This window comes from Xyrauchen texanus, chromosome 14, assembly GCF_025860055.1.
Source record: "Xyrauchen texanus isolate HMW12.3.18 chromosome 14, RBS_HiC_50CHRs, whole genome shotgun sequence".
Lineage (NCBI taxonomy): Eukaryota > Metazoa > Chordata > Actinopteri > Cypriniformes > Catostomidae > Xyrauchen > Xyrauchen texanus.
This window is the reverse complement of record NC_068289.1, coordinates 42,529,434-42,544,713: the sequence shown is the minus strand read 5'-3', so window position 1 is coordinate 42,544,713 and position 15,280 is coordinate 42,529,434. Positions and strand designations below refer to the sequence as shown.

Below are 15,280 nucleotides of genomic sequence, written 5' to 3'. Positions count from 1 at the left end.
ATCTCAATACAATTGACCATCTATAGGATGCGCTGGACCAACAATTCCGATACATGGAGTCTCCACCTCACAACTTCCAGAACTTAAAGGATCTGCTGCTAACATCTTGCTGCCATATACCACAGGACACCTCCAGAGGTCTTGTGGAGTCCATGCCTCGACGAGTCAGAGCTGTTTTGGTGGCACAAGGGGAACCTACACTATATTAGGATGGTTGTTTTAACGTTGTGGCTGATCGGTGTATGTTGTATAACAAAATGTCTAAGTATCTTCAAGGAAAGTTTACAACAGACCTTATTTTACTCATAAATTTAAATGATAAAATCCCATAGGAAATTCCAGAGGGAACCCATTACGAATTAGTCTTCTGGGTTAGCCTAAATTTATGTCATGCCACCCATCCCGTAAAATATGGCATTGTCCTATATTTAAGCTGTATAGTCTGTATACTATACACTATAGCTGTGACTGAATTACACTGAAATAGATTTTAATGGCTGCTTTAACTAAAAGTTACGTAAAATTATTTGATTGTATGTTGTACAAAACGGTATTGTTGGCAATAGTCTTATATATCTTGACTTCTCTGGTACATTCCTAGACATACCTCAAGCTATCAGAGAACACCTCCATACCCCATTTGGAGAGACAGTATCCTCCCCCGATGACAGAGAGAATGCCCAGTATGCTGGCCACGTTCACCACCCGACCTAAGGCCTTCTTCAGCAGAGGTAAGAACTTCAGCATCACTTCTATGAAGCCCATCAGGTTCACATCCAAAGTCCTCCAGCTGCAACCATTCTGTAGGGCCAATGGGCACTGAGATCCCAGCAGTGTATACCAACCCCCACAGACCTGATGCAAGAAAGATGAAGCTCTTTAAGCTTAACTTGAGTATCAGAGAAGGTCGAGCTAGATTGCAATTACACCTATACTTCAGGGATCCTAACTCATTTAGACACATGAATTTCCATGATTGTCAGTGATATATATATATATTAGAAATTGCAGCTGTCACAAGGAGCATTTCTAGCTCACAATATATACAGTGCACTTATTACAGGGACAGAAAGTGCCTTGCTCAAGGACACAATGGAGGTGGCTGTGTGAATCGAACCAGCAACCTTCTGCTTACCATCTCTGTGCTTTAGCCCACTATGCCACCACCACTCCAAGAATGTACCAAGGAGCATCTTGTGTGCTTCAATGGAAGCAATGAAATATGACCTTTTGTATGAAGGTGTTAAAATGGTCAATGTTACAAAGTGACTTACTTGTACATTTGATTAGTGACATAGAAATTGTGCAGGAGTAGCTTGTTTCTTCTTTATTCATAACCTTTCTTATATCCAAGTTTAGTAATGTATGTGACAAATAACTAGACGTTCATCTGCCTAGAAAAGTAGTCTGCCACAAAAACGATTGAAACTTTACAGCGCAAATAATATACACAAGATTTAACAAAAGAGTTAATGCAAGTGCTTTTATAAAAAGTATTATCTTTACATTTCTGCCTTTAAACCCTCCAAAAACTGGCCCCATTGACTTCCATTGTAAGTGCCTCAATGTTTGCTTTTTAATTTTTTTTAAGAAAACAAAGGACGAGTCAATATACATTTTGGCAGTAATCAAAATGATTCCACAAATACTAATGACTGAGTTTAACTTTTATCGAACCTGAAATATTCCTTTAAGAAGATTATTATTGTAAAATGTTTCCCCAAATACTTTCTCATTTTGCATGACCATGGATCTGCAAGCACACAAGGAAAGTTCAAAGGTTCAATAATGCAATTAAATTCAACTCAAGTGCAAATGAGCAAATCAGACGCATTATGGAGGGATTATGCTATTCTCTAATAAATGATGATGTGCAGAATGATGCAGCTTTGGTATGAGAATGGCATTTGGTTGAAGATGCTCCTCCAGCTCAGCTAAAAGCGGGCTTGTCCAAAAGCTGCAGATTTATGAGTTGGTCTGAGGGCTGTGTGGTCGTCAAAGTGCCTTTATCTACACTTTATCTTTCCCTGTGCTTGACTCGAGCTGGCACCCTATCTATCCCCCCTCGAGCAGTCCGTCTCACCTCTCTCGCCGGTCTGGTTACGCACGAACTCCAGCGCGCTCTCGCTGTCGGTAACATTGAGCAGAGTCTGGGGGAGGCCGCCGCGCGCAGTATGGAGGCACCAGGTTCCGTAAGACACGCTGTGATTACGCCGAAGCCCCTCCGGTCGAGATGCCACGCCATGAGGTTTCCGAAGCTGCTATCGCATCCCGTCATCAACACGTGTTTCTTATCGATGCCGACGATTTGTCGAGTCTGCGATGAGCGCTGCAGCCGCCAATAAACATGAGCAGAGCAGGTTACTGGTGCACACCAGTGGGATGGATGGAGATGGGAGTTTGAAACTAAAATGATTATTATGTTATCCAAAAATTTATTCACATTTTCAGGACTGGCAGAACCAAATGTACTCAGTAATTTAATTCCTCATAAAAATAAAATATAAATAAGTTTTACTATAGAAGAAAAAAATCATTTGGAAACATCATGATGAGCACTCTCATTAGATTAAGCTTTTTTATTCTACATGGAGCAGGGTCCCCTCATGGGGGCTGCCATGTAAGGATCACATGACCAGCCGAATACTACTTGCTTAAAGGTATAGTTCACCCAAAAATGAAAATTCTCTCATCATTACTCACTCTCATACATCCCAGATGTGTATGACTTTCTTTCTTTTGCTAAACACAAATTATTTTTTTAAGTATATCTCAGCTCTGTAGGTCCATACAATGCAAGTTAATGGTGGCGAGTATTTGAAGCTCTAAAGATCACATAAAGGCAGCATAAAAGTAATTCATACTACTCTAGTGTTTTAATCCATGTATTCTGAAGTGATATGATAAGTGTTGGTAAGAAACAAATCAATATTGTTTTGTTTTTTTAGCATAAATTCTCCTCCCTGCCCAGTAGGGGGCGATATGCACGAAGAATGTGAATTGCCAAAAACAAAAGAAGAATGTGAAAGAATTTATAGTAAAAAGGACTTAAATATTGATCTGTTTCTCACCCACACTTATCATATCACTTCTGTAGACATGGATTAAACCACTGGAGTCTTATTGATAAAATTTATGCTGCCTTTATATGCTTTTTGAACCTTCAAAGTTCTGGCCACCATTCACATCGCATTGTATGGACCTACAGAGCTTAACTATTCTTGTAAAATCGTTGTTTGTGTTCAGCAGAAGAAAAAAGTCATACACATCTGAGATGGCATGAGGGTGAGTAAATGATGAGAGAATTAAAATTTTTGGGTGAACTATCCCTTTTAATCTCAGCAACCGCCCTGTCATTGGACACTTTCACTCACGGATAAAATTAATCATGGCTGCATGTAAATAGTGCATTTTTACTATGGCATCTGTGACTGAAAACCAATGTGTTTGAATGATGCTGCAACCACGCCCCTAGGTGCCAGTGTAAGTCCAAGACGTCTAAGGATCAGCAATTAGAAAACTCATATTGGTCAAACACTTCTAAATTACATCTGAAGATTGGGGTTGATGTGTGCCCCTCAACGTATGGTGGTTATAACCCTGCAATTACAATTTAAAATAATATACTCATTATTAATATTAATAATTATATTATTTGTGTGTCAGGCACCAATCTTTGAAATATTACTAGTTCAGAATGTCTCCGATAAGACAAAAATCAAGCCATACATAGTAAACAGAAAAGTTTAGAGCAGAAGGTAATTGAAAAATACTATATTCACTACAGAATTTTTTTGTGAGTTTTAAAGACTTAATTTGAAGACTACAGTTAGCAAGTGCACATGGGGACAAAGATCCCCATAGAGACAAAGAGAAAGAGAAATGTCCTCTGGTCTGATGAAACAAAAATGTAACTGTTTGGCCATAATGACCATCATTATGTTTGGAGTAAAAAGGGTGAGGTTTGCATGCCGAAGAAAATCCCAACCGTGAAGCATGGGGGTGGCAGCATCATGTTGTGTTCATTTCTGCAAAATCTAGACAAAGTGTGACCACTTTGAAGATGCTATTATTCCATAGTTGTAATGACTTTACTATTATTCTAAAATGTGAAAAAAAAAAAAAATGTGTATATATATATATATATATATATATATATATATATATATATATATATATATATATATATATATATATATATATAAATAAATAAATAATGACTAAGTGACCCTAAACCTTTGAACGGTAGTGTGTGTATGTGTGTGTGTGTGTGTGTGTGTGTGTGTGTGTGTGTGTGTATGTGTGTGTATATATATATATATATATATATATATATATATATATATATATAATAAATAAATAAATAATGACTAAGTGACCCTAAACCTTTGAACGGTAGTGTGTGTATGTGTGTGTGTGTGTGTGTGTGTGTGTGTGTGTATGTGTGTGTATGTATATATATATATATATATATATATATATATATATATATATATATATGGTCCCGGGCCTCCCTAGGTCGACTCAGCCTAAAATGAGTACCTGGTGCGGTGTGTAAACATCGCCACTGGGGAGACAAAAGGCGGTCGGGCGTGGTGCTGGCCACCCACCCCCTCGTGTACCGTTCCGGCCTTCATAGGTGCTCGCTAACAGCACTTGCCCCTACAGTCTGTTAAGGCTAAATGGGGATCTTTGTCTTTGTATATATATATATATATATATATATATATATATATATATATATATATATATATACATACATTTATGAAATTATGAACAATAGTTGTACAGCATTTATTAATCAATTAATTTGCATTATGCCATTATTTAAGATTATATATATAATAGTATATATATTATCTTAAATAATGGCACAATGCATTAATGGTCTTAATTGTCATCGAAAGAAGCTTAATTTTATTAATGCAAAATATAATTTCTCAAATTTTATTTTGGTGTGACTCGTGTATGCAATAAATACAGATCAATCAGAATAAATTATTCTAGTATCCTGAAGGCCTAAATAAAAGCATGAAAATCACCTGAATCAATAGGTCGCCAAGAAATATTTCAGTTAGCCACTAGGTGGCGTCCTAACTATTACGTTCCTTCATAACTCTTATCATTTTAAATGAATTCTTACAAATAAATAATTTAAAGCTCAGAATCCCAACATTGCTAATTAACTTTTATAAAAGACATGAAATGGCATGATCAATGCATTCAATTAGATAACTGACTGACATACAATGACTTAGTCTTCAGTACTACTTGTTCAGTCATGCACCTGTGAAAACAAATGAATCTTTTACATTCGCACCCCAGACTACCACGCCTGTCCTTATCCTATTGTGCTGTGAGGAGTCGCAAACTGACTGCCATGTCAAAGGTCTCTTCTGAAACACCACAGTCAGGTTGTGTAATAAACCCTATGGCCTCTTTTTGCTTCTAAACCTTCATGACATTTTACCTCTATGTTTGTGGCCATGCTATTTTACATCTGTAAGGCACTATAACAAAACAAAATGGTCAAATTCCACTGTTTTATAAACATTGACCAATTACTTTTGACATGTTCTTATCTAGCATGTCATACAGTGTGCTAGATGAATAGCACAGGTTTCTAAAAGTGTGCTAAAGGACAGCAAGGATGAATAGAATTATAGATAATGGCAAGATGATCATTAACAAATTTTGTAATGTTTATTTTAATGTAAAATATTTGTTAACACTTTACAATAAGGTTACATTTGTTAATATAAGTTAACAACGATAGTTAACATGAACTAACAATGAATAGCAGTTGTAGAGCATTTATTAATCTTTGTTAATGTTAATTTTAACATATAGTAATATTTTTTTATTATTGTATATATTAACATTAGTTAATATGCACTATGAAGCAGAAGAAAGAAAGTCATACACATCTGGGATGGCATGAGGGTGAGTAAATAATGAGAGAATTTTCATTTTTGGGTGAACTATCCCTTTAACTAAATGTTCCGACAAAGTTACAGAAAACATTTTAAAATTGACTTGAATAATTTTTATTATTGTTGTTAAAATATATAATCAATTTTTTATTTAACCATATGTATTTGTTAACAGTTTGAAATGTGGTTCAATCATACTGTGGAAAAGTCTCTGCTTACAGAACTGAAACTTTTGGATTAACAGCAGTTTTTAAAACAAAAGCATCAGAGATGAAGGTTGGCATGTAGGAGAGAGGCAACCAAAAGAACTTGGCATCCCATCCCGGAGAATATCGGGTTCGAGTATGGACAGCAGCCACAGCATGCTCCATGCAGTTCACCACCTTCATCAGATCTGTATCCAAAATCTTCTCAAACTTCTCCTCCATCATCTGCTTTACTAAAAGAACAATAACAGGGACATCAGGAAACCGGCTTCCAACTCTCACTGGATATGATCATACTTTCTCAACCAAACAAATCCTATCTACTTGAATGGGTAAAGACTGAAATCTCCAAAACGATTGGTCAAGATTACAATCAAAGAGCATATTTCAACAATTGTCTCATAAATTGTGCTTCTTTAGCTCAGATCAAAGATACTATTTTTAAGGCTTGTCCAGCGAACGCTCATGCGCGTACTCGAGTTCGATGACAGGTGATTTCTTTAACTTAAAGGTGACTGGAAGTTAAACCAGTTAGAAAGGACTTTCTTTTCTACATCTGTCATATTGGCCATTCCGATTTCTCCTTTTAATTGTATTACCAGTGCTCAGTCTCGGGGTAAATAGCATCTGTGCAATAACCAGTAATGCAAACTCTTTGGAAGTGTGACCTCCATTTGCTGTTTGTAGTTAGATGCAAAACTGGTTGTATGAATTGAACTCACTTCTGTCTATGAAGTCGCTGCCATACTCATCCTTGACATCCTGAGGCACCTTCGTCCATAATTTCTCTATATTACTTTGTATGATGACAGAGTCAGTAACACTTGTTTTGAAGAATCCAGGTTCGATACATAAAACTTTAACTCCAAATGGTGCCATGTTCCTCCTGTACAACAAAGACAAAAATATTATATATATATATATATAAATATCTCAGCTCTGTAGGTGCATTCAATCAAGTGAATGGTGACCAGAACTTTGAAGCTCCAAAAATCACATAAAGGCAGCATAAAAGTAATCCATATGACTCCAGTAGTTTAATACATGTCTTCTGAAGCAATGCAATCACTTTCAGGGAGAAACAGATCTTTAATGAATTTATTTTTTACTATAAATCTTCACTTTCACCTTTAAAATGTGAATTAATGTTAAATTGAAGATTTAGACTTAAATATTGATCCGTTTATCACCCATATCTTTCATATTGCTTCTGAAGACATGGATTTAATCGATGGAGTCTTAGGGATTACTTTTATATGGCCTTTGTGTGCTTTTGGAGTTTCAAAGGTCTGGTCACCATTCACTTGCATTGTATGGACCTACAGTGCTGAAATATTCTTCCAAATTATTGTTTGTGTTCTGGAGATGAAAGAAAGTCATACATCTGGTATGACATGAGGGTGAGTAAATAATGAGATAATGTTCACATTTGGGTGAACTATCCCTGTAATCAGGCGGTTGCAAAACTATATTGTTGTTTTAGTTGTAATGTCCACTATAGTCAGATTTTGATCAAATTCGGTGTGCAACCTTATAATGTCCTGTCATCAAGGTAAACCAAGTTTTGTTAAGTTTAGACTTTACGCTCAGACCCTTTAGGGCAATTAGTTGATCTGTACCGCACCCAAAAATGTCATTGGCTTGTAACTGAGAAAAGTTTGGCCTAATTTCTATTGATAACTTTGCTTGGCAAATTTCTACTTGATTCAAATTCAAATGGTAGAGTTGGGGTACTCGAACTTGGACTCGAGTCGACTCAAGTCCAATTTTTTATGAACTCGGACTTGTCACGCACTCGGATGAATTTGGACTCGGACTTGACACGGACTTGGACATTTTGGACTCTATATTTTGGAAAATATTCCGAGTACGCATCATGTGTAACAATAAAACCAGCATAACATTTTGAATTGTCTTAAAATTATTTAATGTCTCCCCGCCTGTCATTTTACTGCACCACACCGGCAGGCAGCAGTAGCATCATCTTATGCTTGCAGACAAAACACACACACACATCACACAGTGTGGATATCAATGCGTAGGACGATGTCTTCAAAGTCAGCAATAATTTGTTTTGCTTACGAAAATCATAGAGAATTTATTTGCAAGACATCCGGTAAAAAGAAGCACTCTGCGGATTGCAAATTTTGCAAAACAACTCTTTCTGATGTTTCTGGCGCAACTTCAAATTTCTACCGACATGTTCAAAGAAAACATAAAGAAAGGTAAGTTGCTTATTATAACTTTATAGCAACTTAAATCCAAATAACATTGTTAGGGCTGGGCGATATGACGATAAATATATATCAGCTGTCTGTCTGTCTGTGTGTGTGTGTGTGTGTGTGTGTGTGTGTGTGTGTGTGTGTGTGTGTGTGTGTGTGTGTGCGTGCGTGTAGCGCGCCAACTTAAATCGTGCAAACAGAAATGAGGCCGCCTCAATGTGCATCATCAGTAATGGATTTAATGGTTTTACGCATTTACGGTCAAATAAATTCACACACATCATGTCAAAATGTAAGTCTGGCCAAGTATTCATGTACACAGCCGGTTATGTACATTAGTAAGACAGACGTCTTAAGTGAATGTAAACAGTTGGGAAAAATCAATTCAATCAATATCAATATCAGTCCAATATTAATCTGTTGCCGTAATTTTAATCAGACAAAATCACTCACTCTACTGATGACTAACTTTATTAAATTTAATGAGAATCATTGTGCGTGTCATACAGTGAAATCTGTTTTACATTTAATTGCTTTAGCCTATTTAATTTCTGTAGTATTTGATCTTACTTGAATGCAGACCTACTTATAAAACATATAATTTTCGTGAAATAAGATTTAGTATCGCCCACGCCTAAACATTAGCATGTGGAGATTCCGGTCTTTAATTTTACAAAATGTTAAATGTAATTTAATTCTTAATGTTGGAAATAACATAAACCCTGCTGATTGAGACGTGTTTTTTGTACATTTTAGTAAGGAATAAGGAAATTAACATATCACCACAGAAATGCAGGGACTCGACTGTAAATATAGTCCTTTTAAATTTAAAATAATTTGCTCTTAATGCAATGTTATTTTCATTCAATTACTTAATGTGAGCTGAATTGCAATAACTAGTTAAGTAGCTTAAACAAAACTTTGAATTTTGAATCAAAACTGTTTTTGAATTAACAAGAATTGCTCAAATTTTCTCTTTTTTTGTCCCAGAATAAGAGAGTACCTAAGACAGCAGCAACCAGCAGATGCAGCACAGCACAGCATAGCAGGATTTGCAAGACCAGAATTGACCAAACAAGCATTGCAACTTTATGATGCAAGTTCTCCAAGACAACAAGAAATTCATAATGCCATCATTAAGGATCTGCTCATTGGCTGCACTTTACCTCTGTCAATTGTTGAAAATCTGCATTTCAGGCATTTCTTGAAAGTAATGGACAACAGATACACTCCCATTGCAAGAAAAACAATCACTGAAAAACACATTCCTTTGTTGGTTGACCAGGTGAAGGATTCAATTAAAAGGAAGCTCCAGACCCAATCATCTGTGTCCATAACTGCTGACATATGGTCTGATCGAACCATGCGGTGTTACAGCCCATGGATTAAACCAAGATAGAAATCAGCTGGAGTCCTTTCTTTTAGACTGTAGGAGGTTTTGTGGCAGACACAGTGGAGACAACATAGCCATGGCATTTGACGAGATCATTGATGAATATAACATAGAAAGTAAAGTCAGGTACATTATAACTGATAATGCAGCCAATATGAAGTGTGCATTCAAAGTCAAGCTACCACAAGAAGAGCAGCACAGTGATGACAGTGATGCAGAAGAGGAAAACTTAGATGATGAGAGTCTTTGGGAGGATGTGACCTGGGAAGACGAGACTGTCATGGTGAGAACAAGACAAAGGCTGTCATGTTTTGCACATTCTCTACAATTAATTGTGCATGATGGAATGAAAGAAGCCAAGGCCTTTTCTTCAGCACTTGCCAAAATGTCAAAATTAACCTCATTACTTCATACAAGTACTACGTTTAAAGAGCGATTTGAGGCTACATTTGGGACAGATAGATCAATTCCTGCAGCTACATCCACACGCTGGAACAGTACATTCAAGCAGCTACAGGCCCTTACAGCACTTGACCATAGGGATCTCACTCAAATTTGCAGTTCAGACTTCCAACATGTTCTTTTTTCAGTTCGTGAATGGAATCAACTGAAGGATTTAGGTTCTGTTCTCTATCCTTTTGCAGAAGCAACAGACCTTACAGAGGGTGAGAAAATGGTCACTATTAGTATGGTGGTCCCCACTGTACTTGATTTAAACACTCATCTGCTCCAAATATCAGAGTCAAGAAGTCATTGCCGGCCACTAGCCACAGCCCTTCGGCAATCACTTTTAAAGAGATTCTCTGGGATCTTTGTGAGAACCAAAATGGTTGAGCAAAATGGGAAAGAGGACCAGTTCAACAATAATGTATATTTCTTGGCTACAATGCTTGATCCTCAGTTTGGTCTTAACTGGGTTGATCTAGATGTAACCAACAGTGAGAGTCCAGATTCAGTGAAGAAATTCAGAGAGGATCTGAAAAGAACACTTATAGGTAATGCAGTTTATTTGCTTTAATAACCTAAAAATATATACTCTGTATACTGCAGACTGTGCAGAGCATAGAAATATGCAGTAGGCATACAATAATGGTCCTTAGGTCCCTAATCCAAGTAATGCATTTTAACGTGTGTTATTTGTGCATGTTTCATATTTTTCAGAAACTTTGACTGCAGAAGTTGAGGGCGAGGCCACAGCAGATGGAGACATGCTGCATTCTGGAGTTGATGCTGATGAAACCACAGATTCTCCTCCTGGCAAATGCCCACGACTTCTAGCTCGCTATCGAGCCCACAAGCACCTGAGCCACTCAGCTAAGGATACATGCAGCATTTCAGCTCAGATACACAAGTACTTTGATGCCATTCAAGACACAGACACAAATACAGCACTTGAATTTTGGTCGACAAACAGGGAGAGATTCCCACAGCTCTACTCTCTGGTTGTAAAAGTGCTGTCTATACCAGCATCCTCTGCACCAGTAGAGTGTGTCTTTAGCAAAGGTGGCCTCATCGTGAGACCACATCGTGCACGCTTAACACATAAAATGGTCACAGCGCTTGTATTTCTGAAAAGGAATATGGCCCTGGTTTAGTGCTTGACTGTGTGCACTATAGTACATTGCATGTTCATTACAACTCATTTTACAAGACCAGAGAGCGGTGTTCAGAAAGGAGTTTGTTGTTGATTAAGCACAGTAATAAAGCTTTTTTTTTTTGTTATTACAAGCTGATATATTTAAATTCTACTCTGAGTATTGCCTCAGCCTATTTAAATGTGGGGGAGAGGCATTAAATGATTGAAATGTCAGCTTTAACTGGAGGACAATATAGTGTGATACAATAATAAAACAGGTTCATTTGTATTTTCATGCACTTGTAATATAATAAAAGTTCTACATATAGGCTACCTGTACTGTATATCTCTTCTTTTCTTTGAAAACATTTTTGATAGGAAACTAGTTCTGTTGACATAAAATAAAAATGTTTAATGGCAATAACAAGATGTAATAGTGGTATTTATTATTTCATTTTATATTGCCACTGGTTTAATGGGTTGAAAGGTTAAAATATTAATAGAATGTAAAAATTGACAATACCAATTTCTAATCTTTTTTCAATTTAATTTCTTTCTGGACTCGGGCGGACTCGACTCGGACTCGGCCTTTAAGAACTCGGACTTGAGTCCAACTCGGACACTTTTGGACTCGGACTTGATGTTTAAGGACTTGGTCTTGACTCGTACTCGACAAAGGTGGACTCGGACCCAACTCTATCAAATGGATTTAGATTCAAACAGCCACCACCATTGTGTCCTTGAGCAAGGCACTTAACTCCAGGTTTGGATAAAAGCGTCTGCCAAATGCATAAATGTAATGCAAATGTAAGTTACTGTGAATCAGACCAGCTGGCTAGAAGTTCAAAGAAGTATGTTTTACAATGGCGGCTTTGAAGCTAGAACATGCATAATAATAAAACATTTACATTTAAATTTTACATTTATTTACATTTATGCATTTGGCAGACGCTTTTATCCAAAGTGATTTACCGTGCACTTATTACAGGGACAACCCCCCCGGAGCAACCTGGAGTTAAGTGCCTTGCTCAAGGACACAATGGTGGTGGCTGTGGGGATCGAACCAGCGACCCTCTGATTACCAGTTCTGTGCTTTAGCCCACTACACCACCACCACTCCTCAACAATCACCCAACAATCTAATATTTCAACACCCAACAATCCAATATTTTATTCACATTAACCTACATTTTGTTCATTTAGTGGTTACCACTCAATGTCTTACCTTAGACTGTCATTGAACGCCTCTACTCCATACTTCGATATGCAGTATGCCCCGCCAAGTGTACTAATCCTTCCAAATATACTGGCCACATTGACCACTCTGCCTTTGGCTTTCTTAATAAGAGGTAAGACACTCAGAGTGACAGCAATAACCCCAATCAAGTTTACGTCTATCATGTGTTTGAAGTCCTCAATAACCAGCCAGTCATTGGGAGCAGTTGGGATTGAGACACCAGCATTGTTAACCACGGCCCACAGACCTGCGAACACATACATTTAATACTTAACATTAAAATGTTTTTTTATTACCAACATACTTTCGCAAGCACACACATGCAAAAGACTGGCAAATACAAGGGTTTGGTAACAGGACCCAACTATAACTAACCATATTACAAGATATATCACATTGTTTAATTTGGACAATACTCATTTACTTTAAATTACTTCGAAATACATTGAATTTAATTATTTTCTTCCTTATATTGAATTTAAATTGCAATTCTGCATTACATTTTGATTTGGAATATTACAGGCATTCTCAATTAAATTCTGCATGGGACATAACCCAACTTAATATAATAATAATAATAATAATAATAATAATACATAACCCAACTTATCATACTTTTATGAATGCATGAAAACACAACTCTATAAAATAAAGATTTAAGAATGTAATTCCTCTCCTGTGCTCTTACCCCTCTGTCCCACCAGGTTTTTAATGGTGTCACTGGCTTTGTTTATGCTGTCATTATCAGTCACATCCAAATGCAATGTTGTGAGTTTGTCACTGCAATTTTTCTTCAACTCATCCTCTCCCTTCTCCGTGTAACAGCCAGCGATGACACGGAAACCCTTTACATCCAGGTGTCTGGCCAGGAGATTCCCGAAGCCTGTATCACAACCTGTGATGTACACAAACTTCTCTGTTTTGTTGGGAACTCTTTCCAATTCTCTGAACCACCGATACACATAGAGCAGGACTATGAGACCAAACATGTACAGGAACATTTCTGCAAAAGAAATTGAAAACTATGCTAGTTAGTTATCATAAGACTTAACAATCAATAAACTTTCATGCAAATCCCCCAAATCAACAAAATGAAGATATGAGAGACACAAGGTCAAAGCTCCAGTTATGAAAGCACATAGTGAATAATTAACTAATCAAATGTAAACATTATTAAGCATTTGTGGAAAAGCAAGATAACATTGACATATATTAAAAGTGCATAAAGATTAATAAGAGTGTGGTTTGCCTTACATTCTTGAGATTTACAAATATATATATATATATATTACAGAATGTCTCTTACTTTTAGCTCTATCTAGTGTGATTGCGAAATATATGGGTGTGTAAAACAGTGAAAGCTCAATGACCGTGCACTTTTACACTATACTGCATGTGCATATATAACATAACATTTTAATAAACCAACACAATTGCTGTAACATTGAATTGCAAGTCTAATACAATGTGCTTTCAAAGTGTCCTGTCAAAAAACAAGACTTTTGTTGAACTTAATGCAGGCCAAACAGTCTATAAAATCCGCATACTCACCGTCTCCTCGGATCTTTATCTTTCTTCTATCTCTGTCTGTTCCTGTTTTTTAGAAACTGTATTTTCTCTTCTTTGCAACTCTGTCTGACACCACCAAAACTGGAAACGAAGTGCTTATTATGTAACAATGGTTCCCTGTTATTCCTGAATGTGGCGCTGCATATCAGCGAAAATAATTCGTCATTGAGTCAAATCTAGTCATTGGAGACACATTTGAAACAACTCGATTCATCCACTAAAAGTAATGATCGTTTAAATATATTAATAGCAAGGACAGATACCATATATACAAATCCGTCAAATCAGTCTCTGAAGAAACGACAAAAGAATTCGCGCTATCCTGCAAACAGACCTCTGTGATTGGTGGAATTCTCATCAGCGCTGAGAAAAGGAACAGTTGTCATAAACAGCACTATCACTATTTGAAAAAATATATTTTTGATCAAATCTAGACAGGCCCCATTTCCAGCAGCAATCGCTCCAACACCTTATCCTTGAGTAATAAAAGAAAATCACTTGCAATTATATCAAACACAGTTGATAGATATTTGGTTTGTTAAATGAAGCTTAACATTGTCTTTGTGTTTGTTTTTGAGTTGCCACAGTATGCAATAGACTGGCATGTCTTAAGAAACTGCTTTCTCTAGAAACTTGTCAGACAATCGTTGTTTTGAGGAATGAAAGATTTCACAAGGTGTACACTACAGTATACTATAAAGGACAACTGGCTCTAACAAGGACAGAAAGAGATGTGGAAGGCCAGATGTATAGTTAAACATGAGAATAAGTACATCAGAGTCTCTAGTTTGAGAAATAGATGCCTCACATGTCCTCAGCTGACAGCTTCATTGAATTCTACCTGCTCAACACCAGTTTCATGTACAACAGTAAAGAGAAGACTCAGGGGTGCAGGCCTTATGGGAAGAATTGCAAAGAAAAGCCACTTTTGAAACAGAAAAACAAAAAGAAAAGTTCAGAGTGGGCAAAGAAACAGACATTGGACAACAGATAATTGGAAAAGAGTGTTATGGATCTTAACCCCATTGAGCTTTTGTGGGATCAACTAGACTGTAAGGTGCGTGAGAAGTGCCCGACAAGACAGGCAATGCTATGGCAAGTGCTACAGGACAAACTAACAGCTAGAATATCAAGGATCAACAAA

General features: G+C 36.9%; 2 protein-coding genes across 2 annotated transcripts; one reads left to right on the top strand and one right to left on the bottom strand.

Annotated features, from left to right (window-relative positions):
• Positions 1 to 6,148: 6,148 nt before the first annotated feature.
• On the bottom strand, positions 6,149 to 15,191 carry LOC127655062 (retinol dehydrogenase 7-like). Its single transcript, XM_052142663.1, has 5 exons — positions 14,119 to 15,191; positions 13,256 to 13,570; positions 12,556 to 12,814; positions 6,862 to 7,025; positions 6,149 to 6,372 (listed from the first exon to the last, which is right to left on the bottom strand). Exons 2-5 carry the CDS (start codon positions 13,566 to 13,568, stop codon positions 6,149 to 6,151), a joined length of 960 nt encoding a protein of 319 aa, XP_051998623.1. The 5' UTR covers positions 13,569 to 13,570; positions 14,119 to 15,191.
• Positions 8,540 to 11,593, top strand: LOC127655061 (zinc finger BED domain-containing protein 6-like). Its single transcript, XM_052142662.1, has 2 exons — positions 8,540 to 10,749; positions 10,916 to 11,593. The coding sequence occupies exons 1-2, from the start codon at positions 9,831 to 9,833 to the stop codon at positions 11,347 to 11,349; spliced, it is 1,353 nt and encodes a 450-aa protein (XP_051998622.1). The 5' UTR covers positions 8,540 to 9,830; the 3' UTR covers positions 11,350 to 11,593.
• Positions 15,192 to 15,280: the final 89 nt, after the last annotated feature.